This window comes from Stereum hirsutum (assembly GCF_000264905.1).
Source record: "Stereum hirsutum FP-91666 SS1 unplaced genomic scaffold STEHIscaffold_10, whole genome shotgun sequence".
NCBI classification, from domain to species: domain Eukaryota; kingdom Fungi; phylum Basidiomycota; class Agaricomycetes; order Russulales; family Stereaceae; genus Stereum; species Stereum hirsutum.
In genome coordinates, this window is record NW_006763140.1 from 548,133 (window position 1) to 562,803 (window position 14,671).

Consider the following 14,671-nt stretch of genomic DNA (forward strand, 5'->3'; position numbering starts at 1 on the left):
TTCTCAGTGTCACGATGGCACAAAGAACCTCTATTTCTCCCGAAGATTGTTCGGCTGTGGCTCAGGAATGGCTCCGTCGTCTCAACAAAGCAGGCGAGAGCGGCGACCTCAAAGCGTTCTCCCAGCTACTCTCGGCTGACGGTTGGATCCGCGGTGCGTGGATCGCTACCAATACTCGCCGTTCGTTCTACTTACATGCTTTGAACAGACCTTTTATGTTTTAGTTGGGAGCTTCGGACCCTAGCTGGTCGGGACAAGATCGTCTCTTACCTCACAGAACGAGCAGTCGAAAACTCTACCACCCCACATAAAACACGTTTCTCTCACTCCTCTCTTTCGAATGTCAAGCTTCAAGCGGACTCTGGAATTGGCCCGCCGACTATGATCACCTTACCCAGAGGTAAAACAGAACAACAGGGTATCATAGCGTGCTTCACCTTCTCTCTAGCAAATCCAGAACGCACTGGTCGGGGTCTTGTTCGTCTTGTAAAGGGGGCAGAGTCCGAAGACTGGGCGGCTGCGACGATCTTCTTCACGGTGGAGGATTTGGTGGGTCACGAGGAAGATGTCAAGGAGAGGCCGGAGGGTGTTTGGGATAATCACGCGAAGCCTTGGCAGGAGGTGAAAGCGGAAAAAATCCAGAGTGTTGAAGACGATCCGACCGTTCTCATCGGTGCGTGAAAGGTTTTTCATGGGTAGTTCTTGGGTAGTTCTCCTACTAATTGTGGTGAGTCGCGCTGATGATCAGTTGGTGGCGGCCAGGTATGGATCGTCTCCTATCCTGAAAAATATTCCTTGGTCTAACCAAAGTCGGATGTATCTCTACCGTATAGTCCGGATTAATGTGCGCCGCACGAATGGGACATATGGGCATTCGCGCACTTGTGGTAGACAAGGGTACGAGGATCGGTGATTCGTGGCGTAACAGGTAACTCGCTTCATTACTCCGCGAGTGTGACCGATTATGTTGAAGGGGCATGATCGACAGATATCCCAACTTGTCCTTGCATACCCCAGCGGTCCATAGCACTAGTCTGTTCTACTCCTTTTACGAAGAAATTTCAACTGATCATGTCCACACAATCTCCAGTTCTTTACCACCCCTGGCCGTAAGTACCCTCTCTATAACACGACAAGCAGACGTGCCTGAGCGGCTGCGCCATTTATAGCAAAACTTACCCAAAATGGCTTCCGAAAGACATGATCGCTGACTGGCTCGAAGCCTACGCAAATGGACAAAATCTAGTCATCTGGCTTTCCTCGACTGTCCTCTCTGATCCTCGACCGGTGTATGATGAGGAAAAACGCTCGTGGACTGTCAGCGTCGAAAGGATTATACGTTCGTCGGACGGTGGTAAGACGTATAAATCTTGCAAATCTAATGGCGATTATTTACCGATAAATTGTTCCCATTAGATTCCGTCACCCATATAATCACTCTGCATCCAAAACACATCGTCATGTGTGTGGGTAACGGTCGCCAAAACATTCCGCACTTTAAGGGCGTTGGCGACTTCAAGGGCACGATACACCACAGCGATCAGCACAAGGATGTGAAGCGCTGGGCCGGCAAGAAGGCGGTCGTTGTCGGTGCAGTGAGTACAGTTTACGGGCACCGGCGTATAATCCCGTTGTTCACTCGATTTATTCCTGCTGTTTAGTGTAACGCCGCAGGCGACGCCGTTCAATCTTTCCTCTCCACAGACCACAGCGCCGCTTCTATCACCATGATCCAACGCAGTCCGACTTGCGTCATCAACATAAAAACGGCGGACCGCACAATGTTTGCGTTCGCATTGGAAACACGCTCAGTCGAGGACAATGACTTTTTCATGCAGAGTGTTCCGTCTCGTCTTGCGCTCATGCAAGCTGCCGCAGGGGATACTCAGAAGATCAAGAAGATGGACGAGGAGCTGCTTACGAAGCTGGGCGAGAAGGGGTTCAGCTTGACTTGGGAGTTGGAACCGGGAGGAGGAGAGGTGGGTATATGGGGCTTCGTGTTAGAGAAAGTTGCTCGCGGTAGCAGTAAGTTTTTTCCGTCAATCATTGGAAGTATGGAAGAACGATATAACTCCCATTTCTCTCAGTGATAGACATTGGGTATATTTCTCCTTCACCTCTCGTCCCTTACAAACAGTTTTGACACGTTACCATTAGATGCTGTCAGTCCATCGTCGACGGGAAGGTAGAGGTCAAGAGCCAGGTCGAGATAGATCATTTCGAACCTGATGCTATCGTGCTGAGCGATGGCTCACGAGTAGAGGCCGACGTCGTCGTACTTGCGTATGCCCACAGAACTTCATTGCCCTAGTTGGTTTGACCGACTATCATTACCACAGCACCGGATACGAGCCTATGGTCAACTCGTTCAAGGACTTTTTCGGAGACTCAATCACGGAGAAAATCGGTACAAAATTCCTCGACCTTGATGAGGAGGGCGAACCGTCGAAATGTTACCGTCCTTCGGGTCAGAAAGGTTTGTGGATCACCGCAGGGACTTTCTACCATGCGAGGTTCTTTTGTAGACATTTGGTGAGATTTCGTTCACATCGCCTCGCATATGGCTCTCGCCCTAATATGCCCTGAATATATAGGCTCTCCAGATCCTAGCCGAAGAATTGGGGCTGAAGGACTGAGGCCTGAGGATCTGTGAAACGTCCATGATTGTTCCCGCAGAAGTCGCTACATGTTTATAAACGTTTTAGACGTGACTCGACGAAGATATCAAACATAGTATACAGTGTTCTTGTTCACAATCAAGCTGTGTACATAGATTCGGTGAATACACAAGATCGTGGGCCGACAAGAAAAATCGCCGTCCGAGTAGTTCAATAACGGGACGAACGAAGAACGTCTCTGCTGAACTGCGTGGAAGATCACAAACTATAGCATTCAAAAGCGGTTTCGGCTACAACGTTTACATGCCAATATCTGGCAGTTCCTGCAGCGCTAATGTGCAGGGGTAATCAGCACTTTCATAGACCAGATGCGTGCAGATGTAAACTCACCATCAAAAACATGGGCAAATTATAATTGCACTGCTCGCACATCCCTCCACCATGCCTATATCTCCAAGCATGAGGATCACACTCATGGTTCACCCTCAACTGCTCTGCCTGCACTCTCACCCTCTCCATAAACAAGTTCGGTGCCAGCTCATCCCTTCCCCGCACCTCTACCTCCACCCTCCGCTGGGCCGCATCAAGCAGCCTCGGCTCGTCCCACTGTGCGCACTGACACGTCTTCCAAGGAGCCGCGCAGACGTAGCAGAAATGAGCGCCACATCTGCAGGTCATGTGATTGCATCCGAAGGCGAGCTCGACGATCGAATGGCAGGAGGGGCAGGTTTGCCAACCTTCCGCCGCTGCAAGGTCCTTGACAGCTTGGACTGCGACGTTCTCGGGGCAGAGAGAGGTACCATGGGCCTCATTACGGCACTGAGAGCAGACGGAGGTGTTGCATTGTGGACATTCCAGATGATCATTCTGGGAGGACGAGGGGGTTGAGGTGGATGCAGGGCCTATGAAGGTAGAACAGGAGGGTTTGGGGCAATAGACTCGAGCATTCGCCGGTGTATCGTACTCAATCGCCTTGTGCCGGAAACGAGAGCGAAGGAACGGTTTGAGGCGCGGGAAGACGGTGTCGAGAGGTATACGCTGTTGGCAGCATCGTAGAGGGTACAGGCTTTCATCTCGGGTGCAGGTTTCGACGAGTGAGATGAGACAGGTGTGGCATTGGTAGTGCCCGCATGGACCAGAGAACTCCATCGTCACATTGCGAAGACGATCTCCACAAATGGTACATTCGACACTGAACAAAAAAGTCAGTGCAATATACGCCGAATCCGGGACAAGAAAATGTACCGAGGGAAAGTCCTTGTTGTAGGGCCCGGGTTTGAGGAGCCTTCAAGCAGGATGGACCCGCTGGTGGAGGCCACCGATGAGGTGCTGTCAGGAGCTGGTGGCGGTAGCAGAGCAAGAACGGTTCTAAAACATGAGTCCGTCAGTTGGCCTGGACCTGACCTCGTATATATATATCGACTTACTTTTTTGGAGGCTCCACCGCAGGTAATTCCAAATCCTCTATAGACCTCTGCGCCACGGAAAGAGGGGGCATGGGCAATCCGCGACTGACTGCCATCGCAGCCCTATGGTCATCCTCTGCCGCTCTCTCCAAATCCCCAACTATCGTCAGAATATCTTGATCCGCTGCTAGCGCATCATCGAGGCTCCTCGCAAAGCGATAATCCTCGTCCAACTGCAAAAAGCCTTCAAACAGCTCTCGCTGCAAGTCGAAAGCACGCTCCTCGGGTCCAGGAGGAGCATCAGCTCTAGTCTTGCCCTTGCGGTTCGCCTCGACCTCCTCGATGTCATCGAGAGCGAGTCGTGCGATGAGCAGGGCCGTCTCCGCATCGATACCAGTTGGATCGAACAACGTCAATGCGAGGGTGTCGGACATGGTCGATAGGAGAAAAAGACCTGTTACAGCTTGCAAGCGTTCTGTACTTTATCTGTACGAGGCGACGCCACCATAATTATCTCATGGAACGTGTGAGACCATCAAGTCCACTGTCGGAGATTGAAGAGATTAAAGTACTCGACCTCTATGTTGCGCCCGTCACCAAAGCGACGCCACAGTAACTGTCTTGAGAGATGACGATCGAGTCCACTCGTGCTATCTTGAGATTAAAACAAAAGCAGTCCGTTGCGTCCGTAATGGTGACTCTGCAAGAAAACTAACCTCTAAGAGCGGAGGGAGAATCATGATCGCTGGCAGAAGAACCCTGATGAGTACCATGGATGCACGTGTACAAGTCAGAAACGGAGATGGACATACCTTCTATGAGCTCTTCAGGAACTGCTGAACCAGGCTGCAAGTGTATGAAATTCGTCACAAAAGATGAAAAGCTTGTAGTTCAATCAATAACTTGTATTGCGACTACGAGCGGGACAACAAGGCCGGGCGACAATGAAAACATTCAACGGGAGAACAGGCGATTCCAAGTCCGGGCGCAATGGGAGATTGTTCGGATGACAACGAGGGAAGGACCAATAACTCAATAATATTATACACAGTGGGTGCGATGATAGGGACTTTTGCGTGCGAGACAATGCGAGGGAGCCTCTACTTGGCGACGGCTCTGGAGGGAAATGATGCGGACTACTGGTAGATGAAATTATAACTGGATGACCCAAACGTCAGAATGCGGGAGCTTCTACTTGTATGAATTTGAGACAGATAGACTGACCGAGAAAGTAAGTGCGGGATGGCCGATAATTGTGGTCCGTAACTGTAGGAAAGTGAGATTAGTATTTGCAGAATACGGTGATGGTAACGGCCAGGACGCACCGGGCGGCGTTGTCATAAAGCTCAAAGAGTGGAATGGCGAGGAGCTTCATATTCTTGGGCACGGCGAGAACTTCTACAATAACGGAAACACAACAGGAGACTAACTCAGAAAAGAGCAAAAGCCCAGGAAACATAGCAGTACGTACTCTTCTCAGGCATCTGCACAAGGAATAGCTTCTTGCATTCTTTCGGCTTGGTGATATGTGCGGGAACAAAGGGATACTATACATCCAACACACAATACACGGGAGAAACCACACCGATGATTATTGGCGGTTGAGTGGACATCCGTATGTACATGCGCGGCTGATACGGTAGACGAAAAGAAAACACGTACCATGAACGTCTCGAAATTAGGCCTCCACCACTGAGCAAGACAGTCTCCGATCTCCCAGTCATTATCCATGCCGTGCGATGTGTTGAACTGGCGGGACTCTGCCGGCGGGGCGAGGCGGTCGTCGAGACGGCGCTTGAGGCCTTCGATCTCGTCCTCACCGGGCTTCAAATAGTCTCCTGGACTGGTGAAATATGTATCACATCAGCCAGCGTTTGATGCCACTTGCGAGCACAAAGAAGACTCACAGTTTGAAGAAGGCGTTCGCGATCTGCAGCATGAGGATGTGGGGATGCCCATGGTCGTGCACAACCAGAATACCCTCCACAGTCCGCCGCATGCCAAAGTCTTCATAATTGTTCTGTAAGCGCTGCAGGCGGGCAGACACAGAAGGGTCCTCTTCTGGTTGGGATTCCTTCGTACTGTTGTGGCGGGAGTCAGTACAAGTCTGTGGAAAACCTTCCATCACGCTGACCTGAAAGTGAAGTTGGAAAGGGGGTAACTGGTATAATGGTCAGTACTATATCCTCACGAACACTCGTCAGAAACTTACAGCGCGATAGTATTCGACATCTGGACAGCGTCTTCAAAGGATGGTCGTGAGTATGGTCCAAGGCAGCACGATCGCGACTCGCGGTGCGCGACAGAGTGTGATGCTGGGTGACGTCACTGTGACTGTCACCAAAATTCAACAAGTCGTGACCATTGTAACGGGTGGCGCGCCACACCCCAAAGGCTCTCTTGGCATCAACCAAACGTCAACGACCTCTTTGAACAATTCCGCGAATACTCAGCAGTTCTGGGGCAGACAGGTCTCGTATTCGCCCCGCTGTAGGCAATGGATTCCACGGGTCGCTTTTGCTCAAGAGATTGTCCACTCTTCCAAGCAACACCATAACAGCGCGACGGCATTGCCATACCTATCACACACAAGTCTAGAGACCTCGCCTTTCGTGCTTTCTCTTTCTCTTATCACTCACAGCGCACACTCAAGTTTAAAAAGCGAATACGTATATTCTATGACTATATCACAAAGGATCGAATGAACCCATCCATCCATCCACGGGCAAGACAAACGAAAAGATCAGCCGTGAGACGTGATTCGGGATCCAGAGGCATGATAACAATACTAGTACAAGTAACGAGGCTAAGAATGCTGGGGGTGGGTGCTGATAAGAACGATCAAGGCAAAAGAAAAGAGAGGGCGTGTCGTGGAAAACCGTCATTCCATTACTGAAAAGTGATCATCGAAAGTGCATCTAGATGTGGAGGGGGATGTATACGAATACGGATAACAAGGTGAACCAAACGGCTCGTTTAAGCCTTGAAGATCGACCAGAACCAAGGCCAGTCATCATCATCGCCATCGTCATCGTCGTCCGGCTCGCCAGGCGCAGGCGTCGGCGCACCAGGGACCTTATCCGCGCAGTTCGCCGGAACAGTGAAGCCCTATCAACGCACAAATCCCGTCGTCAGTCAATCTATCGCACATAAACTCGACAAGAAGATCAAGAAACTCACGTTAGTACGAACTCCTCCGCCCCACGGCGTCTTCCCATCCACCCTCGCGTCCCTCCCAAGACCCTTCTCCGCAAACGCCCCCCAAATCTCACAGAAATTCTCTCCGCCCGTCAACACCTCGTCCGCCTGAACAATCGCGTCCCTCGCCTCGAAGAACCCAGGCCTGCACTGCTGCAACTTCATCCCGTTGATGACCAACTGCACCGCAAGCGTGTTCCCGTGTAGCGGCACCAAAGGCTTCTCCTTGCCCGTGCGCGCGTCGATGCTGCGCGGGTGGTAGAAGTCGCCGGTGGGAATCGTACCGTTGGGGAGGGGAGAGGGCGGGTAGAGCGTGTCGGAGTAGCCGTGTTTCTCGATGAGGCGCTGTTCGAGGATCCAGAGGAGTTGGGCCCAGACTTCACCGATGGCGTGGACGCCCCAATAGCCGGGCTTGTCGAGCGTCTTGTACGTCGAGGGGTTGACGGTGTCGTTCTGCGGGAGGCGAAATATCAGTGAGATAGTTACAAGGAATTGAGGCGGCAAGAGCGACGTACGAGAGAGTAGGGGTAGTTACGAATGCCTTTCGCGTCGTTCGCAGCCCAGGCGCCCATAGGGTAGTCAGAGTAGTCCTTGCTCGCACGGATGGTCGTGGCCAAGAAGTCTGTAGGGGGACAGCTATCAGTAAAAGGAAGTCGAGACAAACACTGTAAAAAATCGCTTACCTCCCCAGCCCTCACCCATACCTCCAGACTCGCCCCATCCAAGACAGCCAGAGTTCGCCGGCCCACCGGTAAGCCGTGTGCTCAACCCGTGCGCCAACTCGTGAATGACGATCCCGGCCTCCAAATCTCCGTCCCTGTAAGGGCTCGCCGTGTTCCACAAGTACATCCTGCACCTCCCATTCTGACCGTCGGGTGGCGTCATGAAGTTAGCGTTGTTATACCCGCTACCGTCCTGAGCGTTCGCAATGACCGCGTCGTTCTCGGCTCCGCCCCTTCCAAAGTTATGCTGCTGGAAGTTGCCCGAGACCTCGTCGAAACCGTAACGGTAGAAGATATCGTGGACCATGTTCGACGTGTAGAACAGTTGCGTGACGGTGGTGTTGATGTACTTCTTCGCCTCCGCGAGCGAGTCGGTCTTGTCGGTCGGTTGCGGGTTGTACGCGAAGTCGAACTCCATGGAAGACCCGGCGTCCGGACGGTAGTTGTGCAGCCAGTTGGAAAGACCTTCCCAGTCTTCGTGCGCGAAAACGTTGTTACCGGCGGTGACGGTGAAGTTGGTGTACGAAGAGCCGGCCTGGCCAGACGCAAGCGGGTCGTTCGACTGAGGGATGACGTGCCATCCGAGAGGACTAGCGAGCGAGTCGATGTTCTCCTTGACGATCGAACGGTTGCCCTCCGACGGGTCGTTGATACCCCACGCCCAGACGTTGTACGTGGCAAGCGAGTGAGTCTCGGGTTCCTTGGGAGCGGGAGCGTCCGAGGCCCAATCGACGACGGAGAGGATCCTGTGGGGCTCCTGCATCGAGACAGCCGTCTCGTACCAGTTGTCCTCCATCTCGACCTCGAAGCGCCAGGAGTAGGCGAGGACGGTCTTATCGCCCTGGGGAATCTGGATGTAGACCGGCTTCGCCTTGACGGGGTTGACGGTATCGGGGACGTTCTCGATGTACTCGACCATGGTGGTGTGGTCGCCAACGAAATGGTGCTCGAAGGTGGAAGTCATCTTGGAGAGGTGCTCCTCGTAGTTGGTCATGATGTCCTCGACGACCTCACTCTTGGGAGTGGCGGCGACCATGAACTGGAGGAGAGCACGCTTCGGGTCCATGGAAGTGGCGGAGAAATCGCCGGATGACTGAGGAACGACATGGGAGAAACGAGTGCAATGCGAATCAAAGAGGTGAGACAGGGGGTTGATGGTGGTGCCATCGGAGAGGTGGGTCTGCTCCTGCGCGGCGTTGAGACGGGACTGGAGCTCTTCCTGAAGAGTCTCACAGTAGTCGCGGTGAACGTCAACGTCCTGCGCAAGATCTGCGATGACCTGAGGAGCCTCGCCACGGTAGAACTACATGGGTAATTCCGAGGTATCAGTACATGAAACGATGCATACGACCAGAAAGGGATACGTACCGAGTCACCGTAGGAAATGACAACACCATCCTTGATGTTGATGTTCATATCTCCGTCCGCGACCTCGACACCGTTGATGAGCTGGCGAACATAGACGTGAGTGACGCCCGTGGCCGCATCGGTGTACGAGTCCTTTCGGATGGTGAACGAGTTGGCAGGCGAGTGCTGCTCTCCTAAGTGCTCCCTAACGAACTGACTGGCGACGTCAAAGGGGTCGTCCGCGCGAACAAAGCCGCTGGAGACGGTGATGGGTTGGACATGGAACTTGGCATGGGGGTGAACTGGACCAAAGTTAAGCGACTTGCGCTTAGAGACGCCCGAGTGAGCGAGGGCGCAGCTGGCAAGCCCCGCGAGAGCGAGAGCGGTGGTGGTTAATCTCATGGTAAATGTTGTGAACAATAAAGAGAGGAGCGTTGGGATCCCTCAGTGCAACGACCAGTGAAGGAGTTGGACTGGATGGGTGTTGGGGAGAGAGCTTGCGTGTGCTGCGACCCCGCCTCTTATCTACCTCAGGTGGCGGTGTCCTCGCCAGCTCGTGACGACGGCCTCCTCCCCAGCTACCCCCAAATTAGGAAACCACGCCGGTAGTGACGTATCGGGTCGCCCCGGTTCTTTCCCTCCAGCCCGGAACTTGGACCTCCTCCAACTTGCGCCACGACGATATCGGCTGGACAGCGACGACCCTGTGCGACCCTTACCGGTCATATCGTGCTCAAATGGCGTGTTTTCTCTCAGGTGCGTGGAATGGTCACTCTCCGGAATCGGATGCGTCCAAGTCCAGCAGACAATTAATCGACCACTGGTTTGAGGAGACAAAACGTCTGACTTGAATCCCTGGGATGACCTTGGTCCTTCTGCGGTTCGTACCCCGGATGGTCATGTCTTTGCTGATAAGCACAGCTTAGTTTGGTCATCGCGGTGGTTGGATTCCCCGAAAGGTGGATCTTTACACAGAGAAGTTTCATGGACGCACTCTTGAATGTTTGTTATCTCGAGTTTGATACTGGTGGCATGCCTCCAGGCCACAACAAGCTCTTTCATATGATTCTCTGCGCTTCGTCCCTACGAACGAGATTCCGCAATGGTTTTACTACTTGTGAGATTCAGAAGTGATTTAACCTTTTCTTCTTCATCATTGTTTGCCTATAATTCGTCCGATTTTGGGGTGTCCTCGTCCATACATATTAGTCAAGGACGGCTTAACTGTGGCGTCTTCTCGGTGGGAACCCGATATTCATTTTCCCTACTTATCCAGAGGAGGAAACGGTATGGAGCATTCTTCTTGACAGCTTCATGTTTTGTGCCTCCTCGTCAAAGCTCGCTGCTTCTGGTCGCTCACGACTTCATCCTCGTGTGGCGTACCAGGGTTGAGCGCTGTGGCCCATCTACATTCGCACACCGCTCTGAATCAGCGGAGCGCGCGATCTTCCTTCCCTCCAACTTCAAGCTTCACTATATCCCATTCGTTTCACCCACTGAATACAAGACTCGGTAGCGCAGCGGTCTAGCGCGCCTGCACGATGCACACGATTCCATTGCTTGCATTATGGGAGGAGACCCTCAGTTCGACTCTGGGGCCGAGTTCGTGGCCCATTGGGACGATGGTTTCACTTTTGTTTCAGTCCATAACGGATAGACGATTCCCTCCACGAAGAGTCATTAAAGGTGCACTTTTCTTGATGATGGGAACTCTTGTTCGCTCGTTTTTGAGTACAATGGAAGGCCCGTCCTCGTGTGGTGTGGCTCATCTAATCTAAGCGGCTCTGGGCATACTTTCCGTCCCATTACTATCGCAAAGTCTTCGTCTTCTCTACAGCATGCAGGGCTCGGTAGCGCAGCGGTTCAGCGTACCTGTTGTATTTTAAAAAATAGTTTGGCCTGAACAGGAGACCCCAGTTCGACTCTGGGCCGAGTCTTAGGATCGTCTTATTCTTCTTTTTTCTTTCCTTCCTTGCTTGTTCCTTTCGATTAATTTGTTAACGTTCTTTGGCTTGTGACTTACTCAGGTATGCTGATCCCAATGGAAAGGTGGTGTGGCTTGATTCATCCAATATCCGAGCGATTCTGGGTACGCTTCCCGTCCCATGAGCATCGCAAACCCTTCGTCCTTTGCGTAGGATACAGGGCTCGGTAGCGCAGCGGTTCAGCGCACCTGTTGTATTTAATCGGAATGATCAGGCCTAAATCAATCAGGAGACCCCAGTTCGACTCTGGGCCGAGTTGTATTCAACCATAAAGACATATTTTTCCCCTTCCTTCTTTCCTTACAGTACTCGTTCCTCATCATCACACCGTTAACGTTATTTTGACTCGTGATCTACGCGAGTATGCCAATCACGATGGAAGGGTGATGTGGCTCAATTCATCCAATATCCAAGCGACTCTGGGCCCCGTAACCGTCACGTTACCTTTCGTCCTCTACAGGATACAAGGCTCGGTAGCGCAGCGGTTCAGCGCACCTGTTATACATAGAAGAGTGACTTGGCTCGAACAGGAGACCCCAGTTCGACTCTGGGCGGAGTCTTCCGAAATATTATGCTCGTTTTTTCTCTCTCTTCCTTTCCTTGCTCGTTCCATTCAATTACATTGCCAACGTTCTTTCTCACCGTGGTCCCACTCTTTTGAAAGAGTAGAGGTTTCTGTTTGCCCACAGGATAATAATTCCTCGTTCCTAACTTCCGTTCCGACTTCCAGGACTCCTTTGTCCCCGACCCTCCTTTGTTCTGGCCTGTCAACCGCGATACAAGCCTCCTTACCTTCACCGTGCCATGCACAACTCAGTACAGCTTAGCACCACCTATAGCTAACACGACTCGGTAGCACACCGGTAAATGCACCTGTACGACATAAGGCATCGTTGTGTCAGATGCACAGGAGGACCCAGTTCGACTCTGGGCTGAGTCATTGTAGAGGTCCGATATTATTTTGCTGAATCGAGACGTCAAAAAAGCGGAAGTTGCAGCATTTTGGTCGCAAGTTTAGGATGACAAGTGCACGGTCGTACCCAGCTCTGGTTTTGAAGGCCTGAACAGGAACATTATATACTCTCTCAAACACTCAAGCCCAAGAAGCAAGCTACATTATATACTATTTGTAGAGAAAGAGAAGAACGATCAAGAAAAAAGTGCATGAGGATCAGGGAGTGAGCAACCCGGCAACGAATCAGAAAGTGTATACATGTATGGTCGTGGGCGTATCGTAGCGTAAAGAACTAGTATCCAATCAGAGCCAGAGCGTCGAAATATCCATGGATGTGTGAAGTGTGTATACCACGTATTAACCATGCAGACGAAGATAAGCCAGGCAAGGAATGGAGAAAGCAGGGGATGGGAGCACGTAACTAGCGTGTCGTTCCAGTGCAGGGCCACGCAAGCCATGACCAGGAATAACTCGGAAAACAAAGGAAGTGGCACCATTTCTGCATACCAGAGCCACACCTCCAAGGCGTGCATCAACGTATTTCCCACCTCGTGCTTCAATATACGCGGCCCCAGATACTGAAAGCGTCAAAATCTCCCTGCCCCAGAACATGGGTGATGCATGAGGCCGAGGTCCGGACGTAGATAGCGCTGGAACATATCGGCATCCAGGTTTCAACACCAGCATGTCGACCCCACACACGACACCCAACACTCCGAACTCTCATCGCATTACGTCCTCCTGCTCGCCCCACCGTCCCACCATCCTCGCGCCACACTATTGACACTCCCCGCCACACAAATAGACCATCGAATTCGCCCGACCTCACAATAATGGGCCCACACAACCGGAGTCTAACACATACACCCTCCCTCCGCACCTTCTCCTGCCCCTCCCTCGTCCCTCAAATCAATATTCCCCGGCATCGTCCTCTCCGCCCCTGAGCCCGCACCGCCCTTACTGCTTGACTTCGCCACCGCTTTCGACCCGGCGGAGTCCCAGAGTTCGGGCGTATCGAGGATCTGTGCTACGACGTTCCGGAAGGCGTCGCGTACTCCGACTGAGGTCTTTGCGGAGGCTTCGACGAAGAGGCAGTTTTGACGGGCGGCGAATTGTTCGGCTTCGGCGGTTGGAACTTGACGGGAGTATTCCTGGAGAGGAAAGACGAGAGGTGTGGTGTGAGTATAGTTTTTGAGACAAAGGAGAGATGAGAAACAGAAGACAGGAAGTGATGAAGATAGACAGACCTTGTCTACTTTGTTCCCTACAATGATCTTGACGACAGAGCTAGAGACGTATGTCTCGAGCTCGGAAAACCAACGCGGGAGTGCGTCGAACGACTCTCGATTCGAAACGTCGTAAACTGTTCGTAGACAGGCATCAAATGGATTAGCACGGTCTGGTAAAGTACGGATGCCAAACTGGAGTAGGGTTGTGACACACCTAGGATAATCCCTTGCGCGCCACGATAATATGACGATGTTATTGTGCGGAAGCGTTCTTGGCCTGCAGTATCCTATTTCAGCCGGGCATAATAGAATCAGAAACGTGTTCCACATTCATGAATGTAAGACGAATGTAAGACGTCGACGAAGGACTCACCCAGATACTGAGCTTCACCTTCTTCCCCTTCACGTCCATCTTGTGTACCTACTCCACCATGAACCAACACGAACGAACGAACCCAGCCTATCAACATCTCCCATTTTCACACAATACAGGACAAAAGGAGATACGCACCCGAAAGTCGACACCAATCGTCGCGCTCGCCTCATCTTCTGGTAACCACTGCTCGTCTGAGAACCTCAACAGCAAACTGCTCTTCCCGACAGAGGAGTTTCCGATGAGAAGAAGCTTGACATTTATGGGCGCGCTGCTTTCTTGAGAGGGCATGATGTCGTGACTTTCTGATTGATGTGTTTGCGAGAAGTTATATGGTCTTGGTCTAGACGCTTCGTTCAATGACACTGGGTGGCGAGCTCCAAGTCGTCAAGAATGCAGAGATATCTGGTAGAGTAATAATAATCGGAGAAGCTCAGGTATTAAGTGCTCAGTCTATATCTGCCAGCCAAGGGGGAGCAATTATGTGCACGATGATAAGCAGTGAGGAGACAACGGTGTTGTGGGGAGAGTCAAGAGCAGGTTCGGCTGCTGGAGACATCGAGAACGCTGTTCGGGGACGAGAAACGCGTGACATCATCCGGACACCAGTGCCACACGGCTTCACACCGCTCATTTGGGCCACAATACTCCTTGTTCCTCACCACCATGATGTCCTTCATCCACTGTGCGCCAGTGACGAGACTTATTCCGCTGCTTCTCACCTCTGAGTGCATCTCAAATCACAGATGAAAACTCGTGAAACTCCGGTTCCGTCTGCAAAGTTCCATTAGCATGCTCTTCGAATCGTTCTCACAACCATTCATCCTAGTAAAGTTGA

General features: G+C 52.0%; 5 protein-coding genes, 3 non-coding genes and 2 pseudogenes across 10 annotated transcripts; 6 read left to right on the top strand and 4 right to left on the bottom strand.

Annotated features, from left to right (window-relative positions):
- Nucleotides 1-14: 14 nt before the first annotated feature.
- On the top strand, nucleotides 15-2,636 carry STEHIDRAFT_158509 (FAD/NAD-P-binding domain-containing protein; the record flags this gene model as incomplete). The annotated part of the gene is made up of 12 exons (XM_007305908.1): nucleotides 15-153; nucleotides 209-673; nucleotides 749-762; nucleotides 834-897; nucleotides 1,091-1,109; nucleotides 1,170-1,354; nucleotides 1,417-1,595; nucleotides 1,662-2,025; nucleotides 2,088-2,100; nucleotides 2,158-2,283; nucleotides 2,340-2,532; nucleotides 2,595-2,636. 12 exons carry the CDS (start codon nucleotides 15-17, stop codon nucleotides 2,634-2,636), a joined length of 1,803 nt encoding a protein of 600 aa, XP_007305970.1.
- A 256-nt stretch (nucleotides 2,637-2,892) lies between these two features.
- STEHIDRAFT_60285 (uncharacterized protein) lies at nucleotides 2,893-4,458 on the bottom strand (the record flags this gene model as incomplete). The annotated part of the gene is made up of 4 exons (XM_007305679.1): nucleotides 2,893-2,949; nucleotides 3,009-3,810; nucleotides 3,864-3,986; nucleotides 4,046-4,458. 4 exons carry the CDS (start codon nucleotides 4,456-4,458, stop codon nucleotides 2,893-2,895), a joined length of 1,395 nt encoding a protein of 464 aa, XP_007305741.1.
- A 488-nt stretch (nucleotides 4,459-4,946) lies between these two features.
- On the bottom strand, nucleotides 4,947-6,290 carry STEHIDRAFT_99622 (cleavage and polyadenylation specific factor 5). Its single transcript, XM_007305909.1, has 8 exons — nucleotides 6,237-6,290; nucleotides 6,159-6,185; nucleotides 5,932-6,105; nucleotides 5,687-5,867; nucleotides 5,496-5,571; nucleotides 5,350-5,422; nucleotides 5,249-5,290; nucleotides 4,947-5,182 (listed from the first exon to the last, which is right to left on the bottom strand). Exons 1-8 carry the CDS (start codon nucleotides 6,254-6,256, stop codon nucleotides 5,161-5,163), a joined length of 615 nt encoding a protein of 204 aa, XP_007305971.1. The 5' UTR covers nucleotides 6,257-6,290; the 3' UTR covers nucleotides 4,947-5,160.
- Nucleotides 6,291-6,688: 398 nt separating this feature from the next.
- Nucleotides 6,689-9,790, bottom strand: STEHIDRAFT_169694 (extracellular elastinolytic metallo proteinase). Its single transcript, XM_007305910.1, has 5 exons — nucleotides 9,313-9,790; nucleotides 7,906-9,247; nucleotides 7,738-7,844; nucleotides 7,205-7,675; nucleotides 6,689-7,132 (listed from the first exon to the last, which is right to left on the bottom strand). Exons 1-5 carry the CDS (start codon nucleotides 9,691-9,693, stop codon nucleotides 7,001-7,003), a joined length of 2,433 nt encoding a protein of 810 aa, XP_007305972.1. The 5' UTR covers nucleotides 9,694-9,790; the 3' UTR covers nucleotides 6,689-7,000.
- A 1,007-nt stretch (nucleotides 9,791-10,797) lies between these two features.
- Nucleotides 10,798-10,897, top strand: STEHIDRAFT_t179 (annotated as a pseudogene). Its single transcript has one exon. The product of its transcript is annotated as a tRNA-OTHER (tRNA).
- Nucleotides 10,898-11,135: 238 nt separating this feature from the next.
- STEHIDRAFT_t180 lies at nucleotides 11,136-11,228 on the top strand. The gene has a single exon. It is a non-coding gene; the product is annotated as a tRNA-OTHER (tRNA).
- Nucleotides 11,229-11,436: 208 nt separating this feature from the next.
- On the top strand, nucleotides 11,437-11,535 carry STEHIDRAFT_t181. Its single transcript has one exon. It is a non-coding gene; the product is annotated as a tRNA-Tyr (tRNA).
- A 208-nt stretch (nucleotides 11,536-11,743) lies between these two features.
- STEHIDRAFT_t182 lies at nucleotides 11,744-11,836 on the top strand. The gene has a single exon. It is a non-coding gene; the product is annotated as a tRNA-Val (tRNA).
- Nucleotides 11,837-12,122: 286 nt separating this feature from the next.
- STEHIDRAFT_t183 lies at nucleotides 12,123-12,216 on the top strand (annotated as a pseudogene). Its single transcript has one exon. The product of its transcript is annotated as a tRNA-OTHER (tRNA).
- Nucleotides 12,217-12,325: 109 nt separating this feature from the next.
- On the bottom strand, nucleotides 12,326-14,348 carry STEHIDRAFT_169695 (ras-domain-containing protein). The gene is made up of 5 exons (XM_007305911.1): nucleotides 13,972-14,348; nucleotides 13,834-13,881; nucleotides 13,675-13,747; nucleotides 13,479-13,594; nucleotides 12,326-13,382 (listed from the first exon to the last, which is right to left on the bottom strand). Exons 1-5 carry the CDS (start codon nucleotides 14,122-14,124, stop codon nucleotides 13,086-13,088), a joined length of 687 nt encoding a protein of 228 aa, XP_007305973.1. The 5' UTR covers nucleotides 14,125-14,348; the 3' UTR covers nucleotides 12,326-13,085.
- Nucleotides 14,349-14,671: the final 323 nt, after the last annotated feature.

What these genes read in the sequence shown, in the direction of transcription:
- STEHIDRAFT_169694 (XM_007305910.1), bottom strand. Translation starts at nt 9,693, where the DNA reads ATGAGATTAACCACCACCGCTCTCGCTCTCGCGGGGCTTGCCAGCTGC. An exon ending in TCATTTCCTACGGTGACTCG is followed by an intron (nt 9,248 to 9,312) that starts GTACGTATCCCT and finishes TTACCCATGTAG; the next exon opens with TTCTACCGTGGCGAGGCTCC. An exon ending in TATGGGTGAGGGCTGGGGAG is followed by an intron (nt 7,845 to 7,905) that starts GTAAGCGATTTT and finishes GTCCCCCTACAG; the next exon opens with ACTTCTTGGCCACGACCATC.
- STEHIDRAFT_99622 (XM_007305909.1), bottom strand. Translation starts at nt 6,256, where the DNA reads ATGTCGAATACTATCGCGCT. An exon ending in GCGAACGCCTTCTTCAAACT is followed by an intron (nt 5,868 to 5,931) that starts GTGAGTCTTCTT and finishes ATATTTCACCAG; the next exon opens with TCCAGGAGACTATTTGAAGC. An exon ending in ATCCCGCACTTACTTTCTCG is followed by an intron (nt 5,183 to 5,248) that starts GTCAGTCTATCT and finishes TGGGTCATCCAG; the next exon opens with TTATAATTTCATCTACCAGT.
- STEHIDRAFT_169695 (XM_007305911.1), bottom strand. Translation starts at nt 14,124, where the DNA reads ATGCCCTCTCAAGAAAGCAGCGCGCCCATAAATGTCAAGCTTCTTCTC. An exon ending in AGGTGAAGCTCAGTATCTGG is followed by an intron (nt 13,748 to 13,833) that starts GTGAGTCCTTCG and finishes CGGCTGAAATAG; the next exon opens with GATACTGCAGGCCAAGAACG. An exon ending in CGCGCAAGGGATTATCCTAG is followed by an intron (nt 13,595 to 13,674) that starts GTGTGTCACAAC and finishes GTCTACGAACAG; the next exon opens with TTTACGACGTTTCGAATCGA.